A 13,794-nucleotide genomic window follows, 5' to 3' on the forward strand; every position below is an offset into this window, starting at 1 on the left:
CAAGAAAATCATTGTGTAGAATTTCTGACAATTTCATTTTAAAAATGTGGCTAAAATCATTAAAATATGGAATATCATGGGATACAGTTATATGGGGGTTCTACGATATCGCGGGCCTATATAGACAATTCTCTTCCAGGGGGTAAAGTACTGACAAAGAACTCCTTTTGTAGAATTTCAGACAAATGTGTCTAAAATAAGCAAAATACAGAATATCGGGGGTAACGTTATATGGGGGATATACGACATCCAGGTCCGAGATAGACAATTCTCTTCCCGGGGGTAAAGTAGTCACAAGAAAATCCTTGTGTAGGATTTCAGACAATTTTCTTTGAAAAATGTGTCTAAAATCATCAAAATACCGAATATCGGGGAGGTACCGATTTTTGGGTCTATATGATATCATGGACCCATATAGCCCATCTTCGAACTTGACCTGCTTGTAGACAAAAACAGACTTGCAAAATTGCAGCTTCCTATAATTCGTTTTGACTGTAGCGGACAGATAAATCGTCTTAGAATTTTACGCTGATCAAAAATATATATACTTTGTTGGGTCTAAAATTATTATTTCGATGAGTTATAAACGAAATGACGAACTTTATATACCCTCCACACTGTGCATGGTGGAGGGTATAAAAATTTGGATTGTTTTTGCGAAGTGACGTAGTTTATCAAAGTCCCTCTGTGTTTACAGGTCGTAAGGGAAATTTTGCTGAGAGAAGGTAAAAATAATTTTAAACAGTTGAAACTATTCATCATTTGTTTGTTGGCATTTTAATATTTGTTATATTATTATTTGTGCCATAAAAAACTCCACACACCCACATTAAAATTTTTCAAAAAGTGGCATCCAATTAACCCCATATTTTTTTTTATTGACGTTTTATTGAGTTCAGCTAAAAAACTAAAGAATAAATATATTTTTTTATAAAACCTCTGCAAAACGTGTGTAACGTTTCTTTATCTTTAAATCCGAGTTATATTTTCATGGTATTCTTCTTCACACTTCCATGACAATAAAGTTCATTCACCAAATATGGGGTTTTTTGTTTGATATTTATATAAATTCAAATATGTTTTGGAAACCGTGATTAAATCAAATTTATTGTTAGTGTTATGAATATTTTAAGGAAATTTATTCATGTTTTTGTGTGTGTGTTTGTTTTATTGGGTATATAAAATATTCATAATTTTAGTATTTAATAACAGCTTTTAGCGAACACACAACTAAGTATAGTGGAAGGTGATGTTTAGAGAACTATTATTTTTCAGAAGCTGTCAGTATTATGTTGAGTATATAGAGTCTTCGTCAATATCTATTTATGGTTAGTGGATGTCACCACTCCCTCCCAGGTGATGATAACAAAATTTGTTCCACCTTTTTATTTGAAATGGTTAATATTAAAATCGAACAAAGCTTGGCATAGGGATTCCCCATAAATTTTAATTTAGGAAGTACTAAGATCAATAAGCGAGGCTAAAAATAATATAATAAAATTTCGAATTTATTTGAGAACCTAGATATTGCGAGATGTTGATATTTTTGTAAGTACTTCCAGAGATAATAAAATAAAAAATATAATCCAAAATTTTGGCCAAATATCCGTCCAAAAAAATTATCTCAAAAACTTTATAAATGTAGCTCAAATAGTCCTTAAACAATATTTTAAGCTAAAACCAGTAAAGAAAGTCTTAAAGTCGGGCGGCGCCGACTTTATGATACCCTACACCACTTTGCTAATTAAGTAGAGCTCCACATAACAATTAAAAGTTTCTATGGGAGAATTCAATCATACACGCTATGATTATAATTATAATTTAAAGTTCAAAGGACTAAATTCGGAATTGTATTGCCCATTTGGTGCACAATTAATTTGAAATCGGATAAAGATATATATGGGAGTTATATCCAAATCTGAACCGATCTCGATAAACTTTGGCAACGATATTTCTGAGCTGTATTTGATATATTTCTCTGAATATCGTTGTTACGGAGTGCATATTATGTCTGTGGGTACCAAATATAACAAATCGGATGAATAATATATATGGAAGCTATAACTATATCTGAACCGATCTGAACCAAATTTGACATACTAGCTACTAGACTCAATTCGGTCGTAAGTGCCAAACTCCATCCCATTTGGACAAATATTAGACGTTTGGTGCACAATAAAAGGTAAATCGGACGATGTTATATATGGGAGCTATATCCAAATCTGAACCGATCTAGATAAAATTTAGCAAATGTATTTCTGAGCTGTATTTGATATATTTCCCCAAATATTGTTGTTGCATAGTGCATATTACGGTGGCGGTGGACAAAAATAACAAATCGGATGGACAATATATATGGGAGCTATAGCTATATCTGAACCGATTTCGATCAAATTTGGCATACATATTTTCAAGCCTAATATGGGTGTATGTGCAAAATTCCATACAATTCGGGCTGATATTACACGTTTGGTGCACAATAAAAGTCAAATCGGACGAAGATATATATGGGAACTATATCCAAATTTTGACCGATTATCTCCAATTTCAATAGGGTTCGTCCTTAGGCCAAACAAAAGAACTTTGCAAATTTTCATCTGGATCGGGCAATAAATGCGACCTGTACTTTGTTTACAAAAATACATGGACAGACGGACGGACGGACGGACGGACGGACGGACAGACGGACAGACGGACGGACGGACAGACGGACAGACGGACGGACGGACATGCATAAATCGACTCAGAATGTGATTCTATGTAGATCATCAAAAGGAACTATGGGTCTATCTCGTTTCCTTCTGCCTGTTACAAACAAATGCACAAAGACATAATACCCTGACCACCTTGTGGTGTAGGGTATAAAAAAACGCTATAAGTTGGGCATGGCCGAACTTTGAACTTGGCAATTTTCAAAAAAAAAATAATAATAATAAAATCCGTGAGAAATTCTGTTAAAATCTTAAAAATACCGAATGTAGCCATTATATTATATTATCGAAATACCGAATATAGGGAGGTACTATAATATGGGGCTATACCAAAACGTGGACCTGCCCAGGCAATTTTCTGTCTTAGGCTGTAATACAGATTACAAACTTCAAGTACCAAATTTGAAACAATTCTATTGAATAATGTCGCTAAGATCATCGTGCTGAGTCCTGTTGGAATGTCCAAGGTCTTCACCTCCAGAATATTTTCGCGATAATATTCGACATTTATTCTGATGTCACTGTCGATTAATACGAGCGGAAAGCGACCATCGGCTGTTATGGTGGCCCACACCATCACCATGGCCGGCGCTTTAGTTCTGGTGGCCAACCATAGGTGTACATTTTCAGCTGACCTCCTTGGCAAGTAAACACGATCATTTTGTTTGTTTACAAACTGCTGAACAACGAATATTTATACCCTACACCACAAGGTGGTCAGGGTGTTATGTCTTTGTGCATTTGTTTGTAACATGCAGAAGGAAACGAGATAGACCCATAGCTCCTTTTGATGATCTGCATAGAATCACATTCTGAGTCGATTTTTGCATGTCCGTCCGTCCGTCTGTCCGTCCGTCTGTCCATGTATTTTTGTAAACAAAGTACAGGTCGCATTTATTGCCCGATCCAGATGAAATTTTGCAAAGATCTTTTGTTTGGCCCAAGGACGAACCCTATTGAAATTGGAGATAATCGGTCAAAATTTAGATATAGCTCCCATATATATCTTCGTCCGATTTGCCTTTTATTGTGCACCAAACGTGTAATATCAACCCGAATTGTATGGAATTTTGCATATACATCCAAATTAGGCCTGAAAATATGTGTGCCAAATTTGATCGAAATCGGTTCAGATATAGCTATAGCTCCCATATATATTTTTCATCCGATTTGTTATTTCTGTCCACCGCCGCCGTAATATGCACTCTGTAACAACAATATTTGGGGAAATATATCAAATGCAGCTCAGAAATACCTTTGCTAAATTTTATCGAGATCGGTTCAGATTTGGATATAGCTCCCATATATAACTTAGTCCGATTTACCTTTTATTGTGCACCAAACGTCTAATATTTGTCCAAATGGGATGGAATTTGGCACTTACGACCGAATTGAGTCCAGAAGCTAGTATGTCAAATTTGGTGAAGATCGGTTCAGATATAGCTATAGCTTCCATATATATTATTCATCCGATTTGTTATATTTGTTACCAACAACCGTAATATGCACTCCGTAACAATGATATTCAGGGAAATATATCAAATACAGCTCAGAAATATCGTTGCCAAATTTTATCGAGATCGGTTCAGATTTGGATATAGCTCCCATATATATCTTTATCCGATTTCAAATTAATTGTGCACCAAATGGGCAATACAATTCCGAATATAAAAGATACAAATGCTTCGGCATATTTAGTCCTTTGAACTTTAAATTATAATTATAATCATAGCGTGTGTGATTGAATTCTCCCATAAAAACTTTTAATTGTTATGTGGAGCTCTACTTAATTAAAGTGGTGTAGGGTATCATAAAGTCGGCCCCGCCCGACTTTTGAGCTTTTCTTACTGGTTTTTCATTGGAGAAAACAAAATTCGTCCGTTCAACACTTTCGGTCAGGCGAAGCATCCCTTTAGCTCTTTCGAGTATATTTTCTTTCTGTTGCGGTGTAAGTTCTTGCACTTTTTGAAATTTCAAAGGCTTTACCCCAAGCTCATATTTCAATATTTGCCGAATGGAATATTGCGATATGTTCAACTCACAAGCCATTTTTCGGTCACTCCGACGCGGGTTTCGATCAAGTCGTTTCTCTACTTTTCGAACCTTAGGTGCTGATGTTGCTATTTTCTTCCGTCCAATTCCTTGACGTCGGGCTACTCTACCAGTAACGAGCGATGGTACGAAACACAAAGGATTTATTCATATTTAAATGCTGGAGTACTCTAACGATAGCCACTTGCGGTTTCCCAGCCAAATATAAAGAAATCACACTATCAAGCTTAAATTCCATCACGAATAATTTTTTTTTTCTGGAAAATTCTCAACAAAATGCTTTTGTACGCTTGTAAACAATGTAATGAGCTGTCAGTGGAATAATTTTAACAGCTGTCGGACGAGTGGCTTAGAAATGGCAGCAGTCTAAATTTGGTTGCTGGCCCAAATTTTAGATAACTCAGACAATAGATTTTACAATAATTAGGGTTTCACATATAGGGGAAAAGAGAAGTTCGATAGTTCGAATTTTGCGACTTGTTTGATTTGATTGGACACTTTTTAAATATGACTCCTGTGAATTAAATTGAACATCTTACTTCTATGTCAATAATAAGAGAAGCTGACTAAAGCAACATATTTAAGGATTTTTTGATTTTTATATCACTGTCACAATTTTGCCACGGATGATCTCAGGCTATAGGAAGCCTCCTATTCCTACTTTGTAGTCCATTTTAATCTATGTATGTCAGCCCTAAACCGTTCAGCAATATGTGACAATTTCTTAACCTGGCATCGAAACACATTTGATCTAATTCAATATTCAACAAATACGGATTGATGGCTTTATTAATGGTTTTCGCAGAAGTTCTCTTAATAAGGAGAACAGGAATTATTTCCATAACAAAAAAATTCCAAATATTCACCGAAGATATAAACACTAGAACTAGTTTAATGAATAGTTGGATTATGGACTAAATTTTATAAATGTAGATATAACCGGAAACTCTCAAGAAACTATCGCCATGCCTAATTTGAATATTCATACACTTTCAATTTTTTGTTTTATCGATACACATATCTTCTTAAAACTTGAATAACAAAATCCTGGAAGTTTTTTACAACAGAAAATGTTGAAATTTATTAAAAATAATAATATTACAATAAAGAATACTGTATGAAAAAACAACTCACCGATGCTAAAAATGAAAGAATTCGAATTGGAAATTTAATTTTTGAATAGAAATTATATCTACCTCCAGTTATGAATTCTCAATTTCTTTGCCACCAAAAATTAGCTCAACATATTTTTGAATTTTCTTAGAAATAATTTTAAAAGACACAATAACACACAAAAGAACAGCGCTGGTCATTCCTAAGCTGCATCAATTTAAACGATATAATTAGTAGACTTATGCTCCGAAGATAAACAAAACAAAAAATTCAAAATCTGATCCACTATCAATGCGTGTTTATTTCGGCTTAATGATGATTATCTTCAAATTTAAATGCAAACAATGATAATGAACATCGACCACCTGATATTTAAATCTTAACTGACACTTAAATCAAGTTATCGCGCACAATGAAATGAGAAGCATAACAATGTCAGAGTTAAGCATTATTAAGTTAATTTTTGAACATTGTGATCTACCATAATATTGCATTTAATTTGTGCGACGGTATACGAGGCGAGTTGGAAAAGTTTGGGTAGTTAATATATCTGTATTTTTATCAAAAGACAAATCTTCGTATGCTTCACTTATAATATCGCTATCCGTTTTGAGATAATGGGATAATTAAAATCTTTGTACCCTCCCTCTATTTTAAACGAAATTGACTGCCCAGCAATGAGGTAGTTAAGAGTGGACACGACCTACAATGGAAGTGGGATTGTACCTCTAATCCCACTTCCATTGTAGGGGTTTGGGGTTGAAATGTGTCAAAAACAGAAAAATTTCCGAATTTCACAGATGTTCTACAGTTCACACTTTTAGACCGATCGGTTGGTTAAAAGTTTCGGGTGCGGTAGAAGTGGCCATACATTTGAAAATTTGAAATTTTCCATTTATCTGCGAATATTCTTTATCCCGGGGAAATCACAAATACACAAACTTGGCGATGCTGATATCCAAGATATCGGATATATAACAAAATATATATAATCTATATGTATCAAAGAAGATAATGTTAGGAATTCCGGTTATAACTCGAGTATGGTAGTCTCCGACATAGGAAAGTATATATGGATCTACCTATCTCGCCGAGTTAAGTCGATCTAGTTATGTATTGCCGTCCGTCCGTATGTCTTACCGTCTCTTTGTAATCACGCTACAGGTGCCCCAATTTTCACAAAATTGAGAATGAAGGTCGGGTTAATGTCATAATAGAACCCTATTTTTTTTGAGGAAGATCGCAAAATATTTAGGGGTTGAAATGTAACAAAAACAGAAAAATTTTCAGATTTTGCAGCTGCCTACATGTTGCAATTATAGACCAAATTACGCGGAACTTAACATGTGGCTAGAGATTAGGGTTGACCAGAAGCTTAACTTTAGATTTGGTCATTGGACATTGGAATTGGGCATTGGATATTTAGCGATTATATCTAGATACATAGAATAATTGTAAATATTTCTCCTTCTGACTCTTTCTGTCGGATACAAAAATTTATGTTGGATTCGTGGATCTACTCAAAAAAAAAAAGCTGTAATTTCGGTCGGGCCCATCTTTCAATACCATCCAGCATTTGAAACGATTTTTGCAATTTTTAAAGAAATAAAATCCGTTAAAAATTCTGTTAAAATCTTAAAATTACCGTTTTACCGTTATTATCGATGAATCGACATAGAATTTTATGCTGATCAAGAATATATATACTTTGTGGGGTCTAAAATGTATATTTCGAGGTGTTACAAACGGAATAATTATTGGAGCAATACACCGGACCGAGTTTCACAAAATAGAAAAATTCGGTTGAATATGAAAAATTCTATTCAATTTGAGCTGAAAATCGGATGAAGATGTATATCGAAGCTACATAAAAATCTGAACCGATTTCGTTAAAATTTTGCACCGGTATTTTTAAGCAGTATTTGATGCCCGGTATCGAATATCATTGCTGTGAGTGCATATTACTCATGTGAGGGACACCAAATCGGATTAAACATATATGAGATCTATAGCTATATTTCAACCGATTTTCACCAAATTTAAAACACTTGCTTCTAAACTTAATTCAGTCGGATGTGTCAAAATTCAGTCCATTTGAAATCGGATAAAGAAGCTATATCCAAATATAATGCGATCTTGATAATATTTGGCAGAGGTATTTCTGGGCTTTATCTGATATCTGGTACCAAATATTATTCTTTCGAAGCGCATAATACGAATGTAAGGGACTTAAACACCAAATCGGATGAAACATATATATGGGAGCTATAGCTATACATGAAGCGAATTTCTCTAAATTTGATGTACTTTTTTTAAATTTAATACGGTCGGATGTGCAAATTTCAGATTATTTGGACTTAAATTGGACATTTGGAGCACAATTAACGCGAATCGACTGATGATATATATGGGAGCTATATTTAAATTTGAACCGAAATTCTCGCCCAAATTCAATAGGGTTCGTCCTTGGGCCAAATAAATATTGTTTGGAAAATTGCATATCAATCGGATAATAAATGCAAATTGTATTTTGTTCACAAAAATCCACTAACATGCATAAATCGAAAGTAACTATGGATCTATGTCTTCTTCATGTTACATATAAATGCACCAATACCCTTACCACTATGTGGTGTAGGGAAATAAGTGCTACTAGATTTGGTATTGAGTGAAGTGATAGAGCTTGAATCCTGAAATTTGTTATTGAGGTCATTGTAGGTTGCTACGGTGTACATAGGGAGAGGTTTTAATAGTTTTGGTTTTACTAATTTCCTCCTCGGTTATAAAGAATTTTGAAGAGTTTTTGGGGAAAAAGTTAAAAATTTTCCCATTATTTTTTTCGAAAAAGGAAAATTTGAATGTAATGCAAAACCTTGAATGAATATGAATATTTAGTACGATATATAAAGTTTTGGTTAAAAAATCTTGGAAAAACATGAATTGCTAGTATAAGATATTTCTTTTGACATACGAAGTTTGGCACACTAAAATTTACTTATAATTAAAATCTTAACGTAGTGTCTGAGGAAGTATTCGCCAGTATTAAATGGAAACAAATAAATGAATAATTTACAAAATGGGTTTGATTCTAAAATAACCCAAATAATGGTTGGCTTATGGGCACCTACGCCTACAACTGGTAATGTTTTGACCTAATTCAGAATCAAGCTGAGGTTTTGACCAGTAACATGGATACTGAATATTTGTGGATTGTAAATTAATTAGTATCCAAAAGTTAAGTTAAGGATTACTTTAAGTTGTAAGGATTACATTCTAATCAAAATCAGCCAAAGAAATAAAAAAAAAAAACAAGTAAAAAAGTATCGGTCGGTTTTGCCGACAGCCAATGCTCGATTATTTAAAAATATTTTGACTTCTGCTATGATTATTCAAATGTTAAGCCCCTTATGGCCAATATTGGCCATTTCGTATCAGACCTAAATAAATGTGATATAAATATTGCAACGTGCTAGGTTTGGACTGTGTTGTGTTAATGGAAATTTTGGGATCTTCCAAGTCTTGAATAAAATCGGATGTCAATTTCGCTTTTTATGAGCTTCATGGATATTCAACATTTTGAGCCTTTGTGGGGGAGGTACCAGAAGGAGTGAACCGATATATCCCATCTTCACAACGGATCGGAAATAATGGGATGTGTGAAATATAAAGATAACCTGATGCTTATTTCGGATTTTATAAACGTTTTGGTTATTCAAAACTTTGCCCGTTTGTGGGAGAGGTAGCAAGAGGAATGGTCCGATCTCCACCGTTTTTTTTTTTTTTTTTTTTTTTTTTTTTTTAACAGATCCAGTGTTGATAGAAATTTCAGATGTGCCAAGTCTAAATGCAATCCGATGTTAATTTCGCGTTTTATGGATATTCAAAATGTCGACCTTTTGTGGGGGATGTACCAGAAGGAGTGGACCGATATTGTCCATTTTCGCACCAGACCTAGCAATGATGCAAATATTAGGATTTGCAAAGTTGGAGCATAATCGGATTATTCTTTTTCTTTCCGTGCAAAAAATTATATGTTTTGAAAATTTCGACCTTATGTGGGGGAGGTACCAGAAGGAGAGTACCGATATATTCCATCTTAACACCAGACCTTGGGTTAATATAAATATTGGGATGTGTAAAATCTTAAGACAATCGGTCACTTACATCACATTTTATCAGAGTTGTAATTATTCAAAATTTTTACCATTTGTGGAGGAGGTACTTAATGGAGTGGACCGATATTTTCCATTTTCACACCTGACCTCACACTGACGCAAATATTAGGATTTGCAAAGTTGGGGCAAAATCGGATTATCCTTTTTCTTTCTGTGCAGTAGAACATTTTTTGAAAATTTCGAACTTTTGTGGGGGAGGTACCAGAAGGAGTGGACCGATTTTGCCCATCTCCGAACTTGATCTAAGTTTGATTAAAATATTACGATGTACCAAGTTTGGATGAAATCGGATACTCCCTGCGAGAGTTATCGTGCGCACCAGCCAGCCAGACAGACGGACGGACGGACATCGCTAGATCGACTCCAAATGTTCTGAAACGGATTTGGTCCAAAGAGACCTAGGGTCTAAAGCCGTTATTTCGACTAGGCACGTTTTGACCGTATCAAATGATATATACCCTCTCTAGCCATATGGCTGAGGGTATAAAAAACACAAAAGGTCATAGCCACTCTAACACCTATAACCCACATTTATTTACTAACATACATTTAGGCCGGTCATATGGGTTTAAATATGTTTTGTATAATGAAGAAAAAACTGGTACTCTATTTGACACGCATTGAATTGAAGTTGCCAATTAAAAAAAAAACTAATTAACTTTAACAGGGCTTTTTTAACACGCTGCAACAAACAACACTTACCTACGACAAGAAAACCAATTAATGAGATAAACGCTTGGAAGTGGCGTGAAACTCCAAACTAATTATATCGGCCAAGTGGTTTCATTGATGAAACTCATTCATTCATTACTCTGCCCAAGCAGTATGTGGGATATATCATTACCATGTTCCAAAAAAAAAGAAGAAAAAAAAAAACACATAAAAAATATTACCAATCCTCAATATTATTTGAAATACAATTTAACAATTTGCTGCAAACTCTAAAAATAATTGGCAATAATATCAAGTTCAGGGTCATCTGAGCTAATGAGAGACGAAAGGAGCGTGATGCTGTGGTCTGGCACATTCCAAATCTCGGAAGTAATTTATCCATGGAAACGGGAGCAATTCATCAATGAGACGCCAAATGATTTCGAACATGGGCCCATCGTTGCAATTAATTTGTAAATGGCTGAAAATATAAAAAGCAAACATAGGCCATAGTCGGGTATTATTCATCTCTTACACCTCAGAGAGATAGCAATCAAAAGATGGTAATTTTTTCGGTTTTATTTGTTTAAATTTATTTTTAATAAAGAATTTTTTTTTTTTTTTTTGCAAACTTGTATTGCAGAATTCATTGTTGTTCTTCGTGGCCGTGGTGGCCGTTGTTACGGCAGATGTCTCCCACTTGGGCTACAACTATCCCCAACCTGAGCCAATGTTTTCGGTGGTACCATCCATTTCTATTCAATTGCCTACGAATAGCTTTTTTCCACCCGCAACTCCCATGAATACGTATGTTCCTCCCGCCCACATGCATCAACATAATCTGATGGCACAACAACAGCATCAGCAACAACAACAACAACATCATCATCATGAACAACACCAGCAACATCACCATGAACAACACCAGCAGCAACATCATCATGAACAACACCAGCAACAACATCAACATCAACATGAACAACACCAGCACCAACATCATCACGAACAGCAACACCAACCCCAACCAGATGTTTCCATCCCCTTGCCCTCATACGTTCCTTCAGAGCCCATGGTTCAACCTAACAATAATTTTGTGCCATCAGCTATTCACGTACATGGTCCAGCTCCAGCCCCTGTGGCTCAACCAAACAACAATTACTTACCTCCCATGGAAACGGTGTCCGCCCCTAAACCTCACAACAATTTCGTGCCACCTATGGAAGCGGCTCCTGCTCCTAAGCCACAAAACAACTACTTGCCTCCCATGAAATTGACTCCTATTATGACAGTTATGGCTCCCAAAGAGACCTATCTTCCCCCGGCACCTCAACAAACCTACATTCCTCCAGCCCCACAGAAAATGCACTTGCCACCAGCTCAGCCCAAACAAAGCTACCTTCCACCAGCTGAACCCAAACAAACCTACCTACCACCAGCTCAACCCAAACAAACCTACCTTCCACCTGCACCCAAACAAACCTATATTCCACCAGCTCCACAAAAGACCCATCTGCCACCAGCCGAACCTAAACAGACCTATCTACCTCCTGCTCCTAAGAATACATATATTCCACCAGCTGAACCCAAGAAAACATACATTCCCCCGCCAAGTGCCCCAGTTGAACCCAAAAAGAGCTACTTACCACCAACAACACCAGCACCTGCTCCCAAGAAGTCATACCTTCCACCACCCAAAACAACCGACTCTGTTGTCCCCAAGAAGGCATACCTACCACCACCAACAGCAGCCCCTGCACCAGTTACCCCCAAAAAGTCATATCTTCCACCATCAAAAACCTCTGCACCAATTGCACCCAAAAAATCTTATCTTCCTCCAGTAAAAACACCCGTAGCGCCCATTGCTCCCAAAAAGGAGTACCTTCCACCAACAGAAACTGCCCCCGCCACACCCAAGAAAACCTATATTCCTCCACCATCCCGAACTGTTGAACTACCTCCAGCACCGGTTAAACAGGAACCCACAGTTGCCAAGCCCAACAAGGATTATTTGCCACCCACACCCAAAAAATCGTATCTCCCTCCCCAGCCGGAAAAACAACCTCAAAACTCGTATTTGCCACCCGAAGAGTCGAATGCTGAAAAGCCTCACATTATCACCCCACCTGCACCCCGTCTCGAGGATTTGGTCGCCCCTCAACGTCCCGAACCCAAATATGTCGATTCGGAACAATTCACCGATGAAGGTTACAAGACTGTACGCAAATTGAAATTGTAAATTGATCAATGAAAAATTTTACATTTTTTTGAAATTTGCAATTGTTATTTAGTTCTAAAAAAATAGATCTATTTTTTCGGTTTTGTTTAAAATTGGCTTTGCCAATATTAAATTCGTTAAAAAATAAAATGTTTTCTTTAATTTGAAATGAGTCTTTTTTAATTTTGTACAGATGAGGGTTTGAAAATTATGTGTCATTAAAGACTGAACATGACTTCCTCCAGCTTCATACCTTAACCAGAGACAGCAACAGTGATATCTATATCAAATTTCAGGATTTCAGATCTATTTCTTCACCTTAGTTTTCGTACAATTATAATACACATTTCCAAAACCTCATCCATATCTCAATTCCAGTTACCAACAGAGACCTTGACCCTTTCAGTGTTTTTGTCAAATATATTTGACATTTAAAAGTACTCTCTTTCTTTGCCATTTGTTGTTTTTCTTACGAACCGTTATTTTTGATATTTTTTAATAACAGACACGTTCGCTATTTAAAATATTGCAGTTCTATTATATTTGTTTCGTTTTCGAATTTCTGAGCACATCTTAGTAAATTAGTACGGAATTTCAGATTTTTATCTCGACAAAAATTTTCATTGACACTGAAAGGGTTAATATAAAATCTGACAAATAAAAATCGTACAATAAAAGTTCCATTTCTACTTTCAGAGTTTTATCTCTATCACTTCATCTAATACCAAAACTGGTACAATTAAGTACATTTCGTACACATATAGGACGCATTTTCAAATTTCAGTTCTACAATTTCCTCCATTGCCAAATTTAGTACCATTAAGTACAATTATAGTACGCATTTCCGGACCCACCTCCTTCTCGAAAAGACAGACAC

The 13,794-nt window shown here is 35.7% G+C and overlaps 1 protein-coding gene across 1 annotated transcript; it reads left to right on the forward strand.

The window, feature by feature from the left end:
- The first annotated feature begins 9,064 nt into the window (after positions 1 to 9,064).
- Positions 9,065 to 12,938, forward strand: LOC109613775 (uncharacterized). The gene is made up of 3 exons (XM_059127407.1): positions 9,065 to 9,088; positions 11,346 to 11,549; positions 11,658 to 12,938. The coding sequence occupies exons 1-3, from the start codon at positions 9,065 to 9,067 to the stop codon at positions 12,936 to 12,938; spliced, it is 1,509 nt and encodes a 502-aa protein (XP_058983390.1).
- The last annotated feature ends 856 nt before the right edge of the window (positions 12,939 to 13,794 follow it).

Source organism: Musca domestica, unplaced genomic scaffold (genome assembly GCF_030504385.1).
Source record: "Musca domestica strain aabys unplaced genomic scaffold, Musca_domestica.polishedcontigs.V.1.1 45, whole genome shotgun sequence".
In the NCBI taxonomy this organism is placed as follows: Eukaryota; Metazoa; Arthropoda; class Insecta; order Diptera; family Muscidae; genus Musca; species Musca domestica.